Raw genomic sequence first — 16756 nt, forward strand, 5'->3', positions numbered from 1 at the left:
TGCCCCACCATGAATCTGAGTAAACGGCACCAATTGTAATCCATAAGGAGAAAATACCACTACAGCTTACCCCTCTTCTTATTTACTGTTCCTGTGAAAGATGTTTGCCACAGTGCGGAGTATCAAAGAATGGCTGGACTCCAAAAATAGAAGCATAAATCCAAAAGAGGACAAGAAAATTGAGCACTGTGTGAAAACATTTTTCAAGCTTTATTCTTCCATTGTGAATAGTTACATAAAATTAGCACGTTTTACTGACAAGCTTCGAGCCGTTAGATGGCCCTGAGTCGTAGCCTTAGTCGAATTGGAAGAATAAAGCTTGAAAACTTTTTCATACTGCGCTGCATTTTCTTGTCCTTTATTTTCGATTTAAAATTCCCAAACATCCCAAATTTCCAATGTCACTAGACAGGGTAGTCATGTCCCCTCGTAGTCGTCTCTTTTTCAGACTAAATAAATCTAGTTGTTTTAATCTTTCCTCATAACTAAAACCCTCCATACCCCTTATCATTTTTGTGGCTCTACGTTGAACCCTCTCCAGCTCCAGGTCATCCTTTTTATGGACCGTTGCCCAGAACTGGACGGCATATTCCAGGTGAGGCGAACCAATGCCTTATACAGGTGTAATATTACATCCCTATCACGAGAGTCCATACCACTTTTGATCCTACTGGCTTTAGAGGCAGCTGATTGACAACTTCAACATTAATGTCACAATGTTCGTTGAGATGTAGGTGCCAGGTCTTTTCATCACACCAAATCCAAAAAGATAATGGGGCACATTTACTAAGGGTCTGTTTGATGCATTTCCATCAGGTTTCCCGACTATTTCTGATTTGCGCTGAATTGTCCTGGGTTTTTGGCACACGCGATCAGATTGTGGTGCATAGGCGCTAGCTTTCATGTAACACAAATCGGGGGGCGTGGCCTTCGGACAACCCGACTAATTCGGACAAACCATGGAATTTGGAATTCAAATTGTGTCGCAAGATCAGCACCAGGAAGAAGATGGTGAACTCCGAGGGACCTCAGTGGGGAAGTGACACATGCAGGATATCGGGCGCTCGATCTTAGTGAATCGCAGCAGCTCCGAATCCTTGTTGGACATCCCGGATTGGGGATCGCGACAGGACAGGTAAGTAAATCTGCCCCAATGTCTCACACTTCCCATGGACTCAGTTAGTAACTAAGTTATAACATCTCACCCACCCTGTCCTCGTGGTATGACCTTGGAACAACTATCCTCCTTCCTTCACTAGAAAAATAAAGCCTATTAAATCTGCCACCTCAAAGAATTTTCCTTTGGGCATTTATGTAAATATCAGTAGTTCCTAAAAATCTGGTCTCCAAAGTTGCCTCCTTGTACTTTCCCAATGCAACCTTAATCTTATTCACTAGAATTCAATTGCAAAAATCTCTACTGGATACAAATTCTGATAAATTCTGAAAGATCTCCCAAGCCTTAACTAGTTCTACAATGCAATTATTCACAATTATTGCCATTCATGCACATACAGGCATCAGGATAACACTGCGAATGTTTCGGCCCCGTATCTTTCCCTTCGCTCATCCCCTCCACCCCTCCTTTCACAAAGCCCCCAACACTCTCGCTCTTCCCAGCAATAATCTCACTCCTTTCCTATAGATGTTTGACCTGAAGCCTCTTGATGTATTGTGCTGCGAAAAACCAGCGGCGGGGCTATCATTTGCCAAAATAACCCCTAAAGTTCTCATATAACAAACTAAAATCTATTTATGTCTTGCAGATTTCTTAAGAACCGTGATTCCACCATGTCCATCCTAGATATTTCTATGATGACCGGTTTCGCTCCAGATACAAGTAGTCTTGATAAGGTAAGTTCCAATCAGATAGCACACGCTGCCTGCATTCACATGACGTTGTCAGTCAAAAGGTTAACATCCACAATCGGTGTCAGGGTGGCTAACGTTGGGGGTGACTTCTGGCTGAAGTCCGGTCTTATCATGACAAGTACAAAATCAGTTTTGAAAGCACATCTTCAGAAGGCAGGGTTACTTGAAACACTATTGGTGCATTCTTACCAGCGACCACTGTTGATATATAGTAAGAAGACCTCTGGGTTTCATACAAGACTTGGAATCATTTTCATTCAAATTTGAAAAAAAAATCTTATGGCAAATTTGATTCAGACAAAGTGAATTTTGAAAAATGTGCCGTAATGCGCACAAATGTATCCAAATTTACATTGACATCTAATAATGGGAATTGAAAATATTTAAGAAGTGAGCATTTCTTTACAGCTAAAGAAAGGAGTGGACCGATACATCTCCAGCTTTGAGATCAACAAAGGAGCATTTGATAAGGGGACATTGATTCTGTACTTGGACCGGGTAAGAGTATTTCCATGTGGTGGGGGGTCGGGGGAGTCTTGTCTAAGACAACTTCTCTAGATGAATGAACTTCTTATCTGACTTATGGTTTAGGAGACTTGTCCTTTTAAGCTGAGAACGGTTGCTCATTTATAATGTAATAGTTAGAGGCAGCTTATCAAGTGTCTTTCTTATTTAAAATTAAGTTTCTGAATTCGGCTCTTTATATTATTATATTGTATTTGTGGCATGAATATCTAAATAGTGCATTGTTGGTTAAGAATAGATCATCACATGGTCTTCTGTAAATCCATAGAAAATTCTGCAGTACGGTCTACCGATTGTCACGGGTGCCCCTGCGATCCATGTCTCGCATTTCTGACACACTCGTGCACCTCCGTGTGGCCCTCTGTGCCTGCTGCCTCACTCATTGTGCCGGGTTCCAATCGGCGTCTCCCATGCCGATAATTGCCACTGGCCGGCTGGCTGCCTTCCCTGATAAATTCCAAGCCCCTTCCTGTGTCTCCTGCCAGATCTTTGTGCCTCATAGCCTTAGAGAAAGCTTTCCTAATGCCCTGTACGATTATCCTGATTTCTCGTTGTGACCTTGATTCCATTCTGGAACTCGCTTTTGTACTTCCCCTCCTGACCTTACGCTACATCCCCGACTCTGATCCTGTGCAGCCTGTCTCAACCTCCTGCCTGTCCCCGACCTTGACTTACGATTGTGTACTTCGTCTTGGCCGCCACTGTGGATAAAGTCGCGCCTGTGGTATCATGCCACAACAAGTCCAACCTTCTATGCGGCGGGCTCTGGTGAAAACTGGGTACCACTTAGACCCGGGGTCTAAGGTGTCGGCTTATGTCATCGTCCGTGGTGGCACAGAGAATCCACTACCACTGATCCTGACACTGAGGTCTACACCAAATTATAAAGTACAGTCCCTAATCTCAACCTTGTCCAGCCATCTTGTTGCGCATCCATCTATTCTCCAGCACTGTATGTGTGGATAAGTTTGAATGTTCCAATTTGATAGATTTGAGTTCCACCTCTTGGGCCTGGGGTCTCCTAATGCATCATCAGTCGTTACATAGAGACGTTTCGAGCTGTGTTTTTTCCTCATAGATTTCCCATAAGGAGGAGGACTGTGTGAAATTCTACCTTCACCAGTTCTATGAAGTTGGACTTATCCAGCCTGGATCGGTCACAGTGTATGACTACTACTCTCCCGGTAAGATGCGATTTAAAGTACCTTCTTAAGTTACTCATAACTAGTGATGAGCACGAAAGCAGGTCCCAAAACCCAGACTTCAGGCAAAAGTTAACTCTTGATAGGCAGGTTGTAACAGAGCAAGAAAAACTGAGCAGAAAGTACATAATGTCCAATATAAAGGTAGCATGTTATAGAGCAGGCAGAGCTGAGCAGATTGTACATAGTGTTCTACCTGCAGGCAGCATGTTATAGAGAAGGAGGCACCAAGAAGATGAGTGTATGATTATTTTTTTAGATAGGATTCCATATAACTTGTATTTCATAGGCTTTTTCAACCCCATAGGAATATCAGTCGCCCTCTGTAATGATCTCTGGAAATAGGATTTTGACTCAATTTGAATTAATTTTATTTACCCAACAGAAAACCGTTGTACTAAATTCTACCACGTGTCGGAAGACAGCAAACTCCTGGGGAAGATCTGTACTGGAGAAGTCTGCCGCTGTGCAGAAGGTGAAGGGACACAATCATTTACAGGGATTTCTGGGGAGCCATAAATGTTTTTGTTTTGCTACAATTAATACATTCCAAATAATTTATACATTTCTAAATATTTATTTATCATTCATTTTCTCCCAATTTTTTTAAGCAAATTGCTTTATGCAGCTACACCTGGATGAAGTTGATGCTGATGTTCGGATACAAAAAGCTTGTGAAGCCGGTGTGGATTACGGTGAGATCCCTATCCCTAAAACAAGTCACACTGCAAAATAAAAGGCAAAATTACCCCTTGGGCAGTGGCTGATTTATCCATAACGCAACCCGTGCAATTGCTTAGTAATGATCGGTCCCAAACCTACATTGTTGGAACATTGCAGGCTCAGTTCCCAGAACTTCATCCAGAAGTTTTGGTTTGTTGTTTGAGCTCCCCCCAGATTTCAACCAATGCTAACATTAATTGCAGTTGTTGATTATTTGAGTTTTGTTGGCAAAGCCATTGGCGGCGGTAAAATACCATTGGTACCGCCATTTTCCCTAAAATAACCGCTTCATGTGATGTCATTGGGGAGAGACGACCCCCTAGGGAAAATGGTGCCATCAGCATTTAATCGGTAAACACTTGGAACCAATGCCACCGTTTTCCTGAGGATTGTCGCTCCTCATGATGTCATTGTCTTTGCCAGCAGCATTTAACGACAGCACCAATTGCAAGTGTTTTAAGTGGGGGTGAGTGTTTTGGTTTCAGTATAGACCTTCAGGTTTGGGTGCAGCAAAACTCGCCCAAACCTTAAAACCTTAATGTGTGTGCTCCTCCCTAATCACAGAAGCCCCACTCTGATACCTCTGGAAGCCAAATTAAAATTTATGGCAGAGCAAAGCTCTTATCCTACTATTCCTGTAGTACGAGGCCTCGAGACATGTTACATCCACCTTTACCCTCAAGTTCTAGAACTCATGTACAACAACTACATCCTGTCACTACAATGACCCCACCGCTTCCATTCAACAACCATTTTGCTCTATTACAAGTAGAAGGCAGATAGAAAGAAGTATGACAAGACTACACCGCTGACCCGGTATCGACACGAGTTTCGGGAGTGCAGTATTATTCTGACTATGTTGTCTGAAACCCCAGAGACACATAGCTCTGCATGGGAGCTGAAAACACAAAATGGAAATAGATTATTCACTAAGTTTTTAACAAAGTTTATAGATTTTTTTTTATTTTAGATGAAGCTAAAACGTGAAAATTAATTCATAATTTTTGGTTACATTTGTTTTATTTCCAGTTTATAAGACGAAACTGACCGACATTCAGAAGGGAAATAACTACAACATCTATGTCATGAAAATTATCGAAATCATTAAAACGGGTAAGTTATACAATGTATATATTAGTAAACAGGAAAAGCAGGTTAGGTGAGACTTATACACTCACCGGCCACTTTATTAGGTACATCTGTCCAACTGCTCGTTAACACTTAATTTCTAATCAGCCAATCACATGGCGGCAGCTCAGTGCATTTAGGCATGTAGACATGGTCAAGACAATCTCCTGCAGTTCAAACCGAGCATCAGTATGGGGAAGAAAGGTGATTTGAGGCCTTTGAACGTGGCATGGTTGTTGGTGCCAGAAGGGCTGGTCTGAGTATTTCAGAAACTGCTGATCTACTGGGATTTTCACGAACAATCATCTCTAGGGTTTACAGAGAATGGTCCGAAAAAGAAAAAAACATCCAGTGAGCGGCAGTTCTGTGGGCGGAAATGCCTTGTTGATGCCAGAGGTCAGAGGAGAATGGGCAGACTGGTTCGAGCTGATAGAAAGGCAACAGTGACTCAAATTGCCACCCGTTACAACCAAGGTAGGCAGAAGAGCATCTCTGAACGCACAGTACGTCCAACTTTGAGGCAGATGGGCTACAGCAGCAGAAGACCACACCGAGTGCCACTTCTTTCAGCTAAGAACAGGAAACTGAGGCTACAATTTGCACAAACTCATCGAAATTGGACAGTAGAAGATTGGAAAAACCTTGCCTGGTCTGATGAGTCTCGATTTCTGCTGCGACATTCGAATGGTAGGGTCAGAATTTGGCGTCAACAACATGTAAGCCTGGATCCATCCTGCCTTGTATCAACGGTTCAGGCTGGTGGTGGTGGTGTCATGGTGTGGGGAATATTTTCTTGGCACTCTTTGGGCCCCTCGGTACCAATTGAGCATCGTTGCAACGCCACAGCCTACCTGAGTATTGTTGCTGACCATGTCCATCCCTTTATGACCACAAAGTACCCAACATCTGATGGCTACTTTCATCAGGATAATGCGCCATGTCATAAAGCTGGAATCATCTCAGACTGGTTTCTTGAACATGACAATGAGGTCACTGTACTCAAATGGCCTCCACAGTCACCAGATCTCAATCCAATAGAGCATCTTTGGGATGTGGTGGAACGGGAGATTAGCATCATGGATGTGCAGCCGACAAATCTGCGGCAACTGTGTGATGCCATCATGTCAATATGGACCAAAATCTCTGAGGAGCTTCGAGCATCTTGTTGTATCTATGCCACGAAGAATTGAGGCAGTTCTGAAGGCAAAAGGGGGTCCAACCTGTTACTAGCATGGTGTACCTAATAAAGAGGCCGGTGAGTGTATATATATAATGGGTCCGCGGCCACACTTTAGTGGGATTTTTGGGGATTGCATGGCCATGGCAGGTATTTAGCAGGGGACTGTGTCTCACGCGATTGGATTGTGGTGCGGCTGTGCTGGCTTTCGCGCAATAGAAATCGGGGGAGGAGTCCGTTGGACGATCTGACTGATTCGGACTGAGCGCGGGATTTAACATTAAAATTGTGTCACACGATCAAGCACTTACATGCACCAGGAAGAAGGTGAACTACGGGGACTTGAGAGGGGAAGCGACACATGCAGGATATCGGAGCGCACAATCTAAGTGAATAGCAGCACAGTGCATTATACACGGACAATGCACTTTCTGTGAACTCCACCGGACATGTTTTATCCTGGGAGACTGTGGCAATCATTTTGTGATTAAATGAATGTGGGATTATTAGGGATGGGAAACAGCAGAGCTCAAGGCCGATCTGAGACCCAACTTGACATGGAGGACAACCGGAGACCCCACATGCTCCAGCCATTGATGCTTAAAGATGTCTATGTGACGATAGGACACGCAATATCTTAAGACAATGGGCAGTGTTCATTTGAAGATAATATAAATCTCGAATTTTTGAAAATAATTATATTTGAGAAACTGATAAATACATGTTATTATATTAATATTTCCAGTTTATGCTCCTTCATTCTCATTATATCTGCAGGTACAGATGTAGTATCCGTTGATGATGAACGTGATTTTTTTGCTCACATGAAATGTAAAGATGCCTTAAAGCTGGTGATCGGCCGAGACTATTTGATCTGGGGAGCGTACAGTGATTTGTGGAACACCGGCTCTGGGTAAGTGGTTGTAGAGATAAGAATATAATAAGGGTGCAAGAGAAAAATCTCAGAATCAGTATTTCAGGTAGTCACATCCCATAGTCATGTAACATTTATTTCTACAGTTATATTCATCAGTAGGTAATTTAACCCCATAGCGCAATAAGACGTCTTGCTGCGCATGGGGGAGTATGAAGAGGGCTCACGGGCTGAGTCCTCCTCATACTCACCGGGTATTTGCTGCATAATGAAGCAAATGCACATCGCTATCACCCGCGATTGGTGCTTCCACCGATCGCGGGTGTTAATCCTTTGATCACCACCGGCCAAGCTGCTGGTGGCATTAAAGAGCCGGGGGCGCGTGGGCGCCCCCATCTTGGCTCCGATCGTCGCTCCCCATGACTTCATCGGGGAGCGGCGATCCATTGTCATGACAGCCTTGGATCACACAAAGATCCGAGGCTGTCATGATCTCGGCTATCTATTATAATGTGCGATTTGCACATTATAATAGATGGTGAGCAAAATCCCCATATACTGCCATACTGTAGTATGGCAGTGTATGGTAGGATCAATCAGACAACCTAGGGTTAAAGTACCCTAGGGAGTCTGAAAAATAGTAAAAAAAATAAATTAAAAAAAGTAAAAAATTCAAATCACCCCCCTTTCCCTAGAACTGATATAAATATAAATAAACAGTAAAAATCATAAACACATTAGGTATCGCCGCATCCAAAAATGCCCGATCTATCAAAATATAATAACCGTTTTTCACTGCGTTTAACCCCGTAACGGAAAATAGCGCCCGAAGTCACAAATGGCATTTTTTTGCCATTATGAAAAATAGAAAAAATTCTATAAAAAGTGATCAAAAGGTTGTACAGCCCAAAAATAAAAGCATTGAAAACTTCATCAAAAGTCGCAAAAAATGACACCACCCGCAGCTCCGTACACTAAATGTATGAAAAAGTTATTATCGCAAGAAAATGGCAAAATGAAGAATTTTTTTTCTGTACAGGAGGTTTTAATTTTTGTAAATGTATGAAAACATTTTAAAACCTATACAAATTTGGTATCCTCATGATTGCATTGACCCAATGAATGAAGTAGACTTGTCATTTGGGGCACACAGTGAAAGCTGTAAAAACCAAGCCCATAAGAAATGGCGCAAATGTGGTTTTTCATCATTTTCACTGCATTTAGAATTTTTTTCCTGGTTCCCAGTACACGGCATGGGATATTGAATACTACCACTACGAAGTGCTATTTGTTACGCAGAAAGTAAGCCGTCACACAGCTCTTTACATGGAAAAATAAAAAAGTTATAGATTTTTGAAGGTGGGGGGTGAAAAATAAAAACGCAAAAACAAAAAAGGGCCTGGTCCTTAAGGGGTTAAAGAAATTGACATCACAATCGTCACTCGTGACTTTCTATTTCTCAATGTATTGGACATGTATCACATATGAGAATAGAATAACCTGGGCGGGAATTTCACAAATAATAGAAAGAGTTCTTGCCCCGCCCTGACCTCCTGCTTTGTGTTGGACTTTCAGCACAGAATTTTATCCTAAAGCTGGGACGTGACCCCAAAACTTCTAGCCAACAGTGGCCTCCTTGACCACAGTACATAAGAGGAAATGACATAGATACGTAGGAGGAAGTAATGTGGTCACAATGGGGCAGATTTACTTACCCGGTCCATTCGCGATCCAGCGGCGCGTTCTCTGCGGTGGATTCAGGTCTTCCGGCGATTCACTAAGGCAGTACCTCCGCCATCCACCAGATGTCACTGCTGCGCTGAAGTCCGCCGAGGTCCGCTGGAGTTAACGATCCATTGCCGGGTGAAGGTGAGCGCGTGTCCAGCGACACTTTTCTTTTTTTAAATGCGGCAGTTTTTCCAAATCCGTCGGGTTTTCGTGCGACCACGCCCCCGATTTCCGTCACGTACATGCCGGCGCCAATGCAACACAATCCGATCGCGTGCGCCAAAAACCCGGGGCAATTCAGGGAAAATCAGCGTAAAACTGAAACATTCGGGTAACCCGCCATAAAAACGTGATTCGGGCCCTTAGTAAATGACCCCCAATGTGGTAATATCGATGCAATTTGGTTGTCCAGAATTCCTGAAAACCCCTGCAATGCCAGTACTTAGATATAATGGGCGACCTTCTGATAATTTCACCTGTTTGATTCCCTTACAGATTTTCCTACAGCATAACTAAGGACACTTGGATTGAGATGTGGCCGACAGAACGGGAATGTCAGGATGATGAATATTTTGACCTTTGTGAACACTTTAGCTCATTTTCGGGAGAGTTACAGTATAATGGCTGTCTCACATATTACTACCCATCTCGATTTTCACATTCTCTCTGAATCCGCTTTGTATTAACTCATAAAGAAATCGCCTTTGTGTCCAATTATTGCAGATTATTTCTTTTCCCTCAAAGCTTCATTTCCTTGCGGTGGCAAGTGAGGATGATTGGTGACCTTCTGATTGGATCAACAAACATATGTAGCAATCAGGGCCGATTCTAGCAATGGTGCTGCCTGAGGCGAAAATTAAAATGCTGCCCCCCCCCCCCCCCTTCGCTAACACCTACACCAATCATAAGAAATCCTAACGAAAATATATATCCCTAAGAATAACCAATGAGACAACTAATGTAACGTTTAGATGGGTGTATTATGTGAGCTTTATATTAGCAGTATGATTACTGAACCTCCTATAGTTCATAGGAACTTGAGTTAGACCACCATAACAGAGGGAGAAATAGGGGAGGGACAATGTAAAATAAAAGAAATTACTCATTAATGTGAATGTTACATGTTCTGTGCAACTGTTTGGACAAGTACTGGATGGCAGGTGTGAATATGTGATAAAATCAGGCAAAGATCATCCTTTTACACCTTTCGGGGACCATCACATGAACGTGCGCAGGTCTTGGGGCACATAAAAGTGATGAGTGCAGATGACAAAACAATGGACGGCCCGGGCAGTCTGCTCCTAATCTGCCTATGAAAACCAGAGCTGTGTATGAGCCCATGAAAAGGTTATGGAGACGTGTGCTATAGAAGCAACATTTGTAACTGTTTAAAGGGGTTGTCCGAGTTTTAAAAAAAAATTATGTGTGGCCGGGTGCGGGCTGACTAAAACAATAAAGCTGTACTTACCTCCCGGTGCCCTCCCGTATCCAGCGCTGCTGTCGCTCCGGTCCGGGCACCATGTAAACAAACATGGCCGCCGGAGCAGCGCTGGACTCAGTTCCGGCCGGACCCGACAACCTTCCGGCCCCCATACACAATGGTGTGTATAGGGACGGATAGGCGTACCCGGCCACGGCCGGCCGGAAGCTGAATGCAGCGCTGCTCCGGCGGCCATGTTTGTTTACATGGCGCCCGGACCGGAGCGACAGCAGCGCTGGATACCGGAGGGCACCGGAGGTAAGTACAGCTTTATTGTTTTAGTCACCCCCCTCCCGGCCACATATATATATATATTTTTTTTTTACTCGGACAACCCCTTTAAGTGACAGTTGTTAATGAGAGCTACATATGAAGATCTCAATGCCAACCATAACTATAACCCTGAATATCTGCATCTCTGGCTCAAAGAAACACCACTGCTCCTCCGTATATACAAGAAAAATAAAAAGAACATAAACGGACAACATAAAAGCAGATGCTGTCTCCAGGGCCAGTCATCTGCTTGTTCAGCAAGAGGGTAAGGACTTCGGGGGAGGAGGCAAACAATGTAGTGAGGCAGGAACGGATGATCTCTCACTGTCCTGCACGGAACTCCCACTCCCACATACTGTATCAGCTTCTCCTGCTCTGGGTTTGGCAGGGAAGAGATTGATCTTCTTAGCATTGTCACCTCTGTGGTGATGCTCCCCTACTCTCCAGCAAGGGCTTCTTCTTGTGAGGCGGCAGCACTGGCTCCAGAAGTGCAGGCTGTGGGTCCCTGAGGTTACTGGGCTCTGCAATGCCGCCCCCTACAGGAAGCTGCCATCTGCCGCCTGAGGCAAGATTTTCATCTTGCCTCATGGCAGATGCGGCTCTGGTAGCAATCAACATCTTAGAGCGCCTTGTGAAAGTATCCAGCCCCTCAAACTTTTCTAACTTCTTTTCTGCCACATTTCAGGCTTCAAACATAAAGATATAAAATTGTAATTTTTTGGTGGAGAATCAACAACAAGTGGGACACAATTGTGCAGTGGAAATAAATGTATTGAATATTTAAAACTTTTGTAAAAAAATAATATACTGAAAAGTGGGACATGTGATATTATTCAGCCCCTTTACTTTCAGTGCAGCAAACTCCCTCAGTCAATCTCGGACTGATCCAATGTCGTCCTAAATGACTGATGATAAATACAATCCACCTGTGTGTAATTAGGTCCCATGGTAGCTATTTCGTTTTAACCCCTTCATTACAAAGTGCTGATAGCACATTGTAATGAATGAGGAGGAAAATCCCCATATAAAAAAATTCTAATAAAAAAACCTAAAATTTCAAATCACCCCCCTTTCCCTAGAACTGACATAAATATAAATAAACAGTAAAAATCATAAACACATTAGGTATCGACGCGTCCGAAAATGCCCGATCTATCAAAATATGATAACGGTTTTTCAATGCGTTTAACCCCGTAACGGAAAATATTGCAGCAAACCCCCACCGCTAATAACCGCTAGCTATTAACCTCTCCGTTGCTGCCGGCAAAGTCGCCGGCGGCATTTAAAAGATGGCCGCCATCTTCATTACGATCTCCGCGCCACCGGACGTCATTGGGGGGCAGCCATCGGTTGCCATGGTAGCCTCGGGTCTTCGTTTGACCCAAAGCTATCTGGCTTCTGCAGATTCGTTACAATGAGCCAGTGGCTCATTGTAATGAATGAGCTGCAAAAAAGCCATATATTGCAATACAGAAGTATTACAGTATATGGTAGGAGCGATCTGACCATCTAGGGTTAATGTACCCTAGATGGTCTAAAAAATAGTGGGGAAAAAAAGAAAAAAAAAAGTTTAAAAAAGAATTTTTTTTTCCCTAGAACTGATATAAAACATAATAAACAGTAAAAATCACAAATCGCCGCGTCCCAAAATGCCTGATCTATCAAAATATAAAAACGGTTACGGCCGGCGGTGACCTCCGAAACGGGAAATGGCGCCCAAATGTCCGAAATGCGACTTTTACACCTTTTTACATCACATAAAAAATGAAATAAAAAATTATCAAAATATCGCACAGACCTCAAAATGGTAGCAATGAAAACGTCGCCTTATTTCATAAAAAATGACCCCTCATAAAGCTCCGTGCGCCAAAGTATGAAAAAGTTATTAGCGTCAGAAGATGGTACACATTTGTTTCATTTTTGAAAATGTATTAAAACACAATGAAACCTGTATAAATTTGGTATCACCGCGATCGCACCGAACCAAAGAATAAAGCTGAGGTGTTATTTCGAGTGCACACTCAAAGTCGAAAAAACTGAGCCCACAAGAACGTGACGCACGTGCGTTTTTTTTTCAATTTTGCCACATTTGGAATTGTTTTTCAGCTTCGCAGTACATGGCATGTTAAAATAAATAACAGTACGGGAAAGTAAAATTTGTTACGCACAAAATAAGCTCTCACTCAGGTCTGTACACGTAAAAATGAAAAAGTTATGGATTTTTGAAGGTGGAGAGCGAGAAATGAGCCGAAAAACCCTGCGTCCTTAAGGGGTTAAACATCCCAAGTAGCCCTGTGCAAGCCATCATATGGAAATGGAAGGAGCATCAGACCCTGCAAATCTAACAAGACCAGGCCGTTTAAACCTTCATCTCAAACAAGGAGAAGACTATTCAGAGATGCAGCCATAAGGCCCAGGATCTCTCTGGATGAACTGCAGAGATCTACAGCTGAGGCGGGAGAGACTGTCCATAGGACAACAATCAGTCACTGCACATCTTCCCTTTATGGAAGTGGGTCAAGAAGAAGCCATTTCTCAAAGATATCCATGAAAAGTCTTGTTTAAAGTTTGTCACAAGCCACCGAGGAGACGCCAAACATGTGGAAGAAGGTTCTCTGGTCAAATAAAACCAAAATCCAACTTCTGACCACATTGCTAAATGATATATTTGGTGTAAAAGCAACATAGCTCACCCCCCTGACTACACCATCCCCACTGTCACACATGGTGGAGGCACCATCCCCGCTGTCACACATGGTGGTGTCACTATCCTCACTGTAACACATGGTGGTGGCACTATCCTCACTTTCATATATGGTGGTGGCACCATCCCCACTGTCACACATGGCGGGGGCACCATCCCCACTGTCACACATGGTGGAGGCACCATCCCCACTGTCACACATGGTGGAGGCACCATCCCCACTGTCACACATGGTTGGGGCACCATCCCCACTGTCACACATGGTGGCACTGTCACACATGGTTGGGGCACCATCCCCACTGTCACACATGGTTGGGGCACCATCCCCACTGTCACACATGGTGGCACTGTCACACATGGTGGAGGCACCATCCCCACTGTCACACATGGCGGGGGCACCATCCCCACTGTCACACATGGTGGGGGCACAATCCCCACTGTCACACATGGTGGTGGCACCATCCCCATTGTCACACATGGTGGGAGCACCATCCCCACTGTCACACATGGTGGTGGCACCATCCCCACTGTCACGCATGGTGGTGGCACCATCCCCACTGTCACACATGGTGGTGGCACCATCCCCACTGTCACACATGGTGGGGGCACCATCCCCACTGTCACACATGGTGGTGGGGGCACCATTTCCACTATCACACATGGTGGTGGGGGCACCATTTCCACTATCACACATGGTGGTGGGGGCACCATCCCACCTGTCACACATGGTAGTGGCAGCATCGTGGGTTGGGCTTTTCTTCAGCAGGGACAGGGAAGATGGTTAATATTTATGGGAAGATGGATGGAGCCAGATACAGGACCAGTCTGGAAGAAAACTTGTTGGAGTCTGTAAAAGATCTGAGACTGGGATGGAGATTTATTTGCCAACAAGACAAAGATCCCAAACAAAAAGCAAAATTTACAATGGAAGGTTCACAAATAACGTATCCGGGTGTTAGAACGGCCAAGTCACATCCAGACCTGAATCCAATCGAGAATCTGTGGATAGAGCTGAAAACTTCTGTTCACAAACGCTTCATCCAACCGCCCTGAGGTCCAGCTGTTCTCCAAGGAAGAAAGGGCACCCCAAGCCTGATACCTGAGACCTGATACCCCAAGCGACTTGTAGTTGTAATTACAGAAACAGGTGGCGCTATAAAGTACTAACTTAAGGGTCCAAATAATATTGCACCACCCACTTTACAGTTTATAAATTTTTTTACAAAATTTTAAAATATCCAATAAATTCTGTTTCAAATCAGGTGTTTGCTATCACTATACAGATGCTAGAAATACAGATGATGCCATAAAGTGACCATATAGCGGTCAGATACTATAGATGAGCCATAGGGACACTTCCTATGATACATGAGAATAAGGCACTGATCAGACGTGTGCTGCCTATAAAATCTTACTTGTTCATATAACTGGAAATGTAGTAGCACTTCTGCTTCCTGAGGCTTCAAAGAAAAATGGTGCCTCCCCTCCGATGTAAAGCCATGGTCTCTAAGGTCACATACACATGTTGCATTGAAATTGTGTTTCGAAATGAAATTCAGTGGAATTTCTCATGAACGGCACTGATTTCACATTGCAAATAGTGAAGTTGTCACTTTTAGGAAGCAAAAACTGACGTAGGACCGAGCAGCTCCCTGATGTGCCCCTTAGTGATACCACAAAGTGCCGTATCTGTATGGTATGTGCAACCCTGCATAGATAAAATGGATTACTTGGGTTTCAAAAATTCTTAAACTCTAGATGTTAGAGTGCCTAGAAGAGCAGCATCCCACATCTACAATAGTAAGGAAACCCTTCACACCTTACTGAGACTGGCTGGAGCTTTCATCCTGCAGGTTTGAGTTGGCATTTTCAGTGAAATGCATGTGATTGGCAACAAAATCTCAGTATTTTGGATTGTGCGCATTTCACTTAAGATGCAGATGCCATGAAATCGAGTCCCGTTCACAGGCGTTTGCATTGTGTTTGTAAATACAATGCAAATGGCACGTGTGAAGGAAACTTGAGGAAGCTTCAACAAGAAAACAATATATCTTTGGTAATAAATGAATAAGAATCGTGCAGTTAACGCTAAGACAAAACGAGCTCGCTCAGTTTTGGCTTGTGATTTCAAGTGGCTAGTGAACTTAAGTGGAGTTGAAAAAAGCGGAGTTTTGTGTGTGTTAAGAGTGAATCTGTTATTTGGGTGATTGTGGACTGAGTATATAGGTAGTAGCAAGGCACTTTTCTTAGTGTCACAATTTAAATAGATTTTTTTTTCCTTTCTTTGCCTGGTCTGCTAATTCGGAGGAGGGATTAGTGATCACACCTGATAAATTTAGGTCTAGCAACTCACTTTTGAGCTCGCTCAGTTTTGGCTTGTGATTTCAAGTGGCTAGTGAACTTAAGTGGTGTTGAAAAAAGTCCACAGAACTGTAAGTAACCTACATATCTCTTGATTTATATACTTATCACTGCTTTGTTACTAGGATATGGCTAGCAAGATTGGTGGTATGCTCCAGTGCACACTCTGCCGCATGTATACACTGCTGGAGCAGGAGTTCGAGGGTGAATACCGCTGTGACAGATGTGCCCATATTTTTCTACTAGAAGCTCGTGTTAGAGATCTGGAGGAAGATATTGCACGGCTGCGAGCAATTGACAATCTTGAGAGAAGTATGCTGCTCACTGAGCAAGCAATAAGCGGGGTTGAAGTGGAGGGTGGAGAGGAAAGCCAGCAGGGCCAGGTGGGTAGCTGGGTTACTGTAAATAGAGGGGGTAGGAAGGGGTCAAAGAAAAGGAAGGCCAACTCTGACTCTGAACATCCAAGCAAAATTGCAAAATTGTGCAATGATGTAAGGACGTCAGTGTCAGAAATGGCAGCCCTAGCGGATCCTGCTCTCCCTTACAGCCGGGGGAGCAGACCAGCTAGTAGTAGGGTGGATGGGAGTGCAGGTAAGCCAAGGCAGCTAGTGGTTGTAGGGGACTCTATAATCAGGAAGACGGATAGAATAATTTGTCGCCAAGACCGCCTCAACCGAATGGTTTGCTGTCTCCCTGGTGCCAGGGTTCG

General features: G+C 43.8%; 1 protein-coding gene across 1 annotated transcript in view; it reads left to right on the forward strand.

Moving 5' to 3' along the window:
* The window catches only part of LOC140128251 (A.superbus venom factor 1-like), a 114757-nt gene extending 104811 nt beyond the window's left edge, over nucleotides 1-9946 (forward strand). The window contains exons 34-41 of the mRNA XM_072149810.1: nucleotides 1767-1854; nucleotides 2281-2370; nucleotides 3476-3581; nucleotides 3985-4074; nucleotides 4211-4294; nucleotides 5352-5435; nucleotides 7405-7540; nucleotides 9725-9946. Coding sequence (XP_072005911.1) covers nucleotides 1767-1854; nucleotides 2281-2370; nucleotides 3476-3581; nucleotides 3985-4074; nucleotides 4211-4294; nucleotides 5352-5435; nucleotides 7405-7540; nucleotides 9725-9899 — 853 coding nt within the window. The 3' untranslated portion in view covers nucleotides 9900-9946. The remainder of the gene's footprint in view (nucleotides 1-1766; nucleotides 1855-2280; nucleotides 2371-3475; nucleotides 3582-3984; nucleotides 4075-4210; nucleotides 4295-5351; nucleotides 5436-7404; nucleotides 7541-9724) is intronic.
* Nucleotides 9947-16756: the final 6810 nt, after the last annotated feature.

The sequence above is a fragment of the Engystomops pustulosus genome, chromosome 4 (genome assembly GCF_040894005.1).
Source record: "Engystomops pustulosus chromosome 4, aEngPut4.maternal, whole genome shotgun sequence".
In the NCBI taxonomy this organism is placed as follows: Eukaryota; Metazoa; Chordata; class Amphibia; order Anura; family Leptodactylidae; genus Engystomops; species Engystomops pustulosus.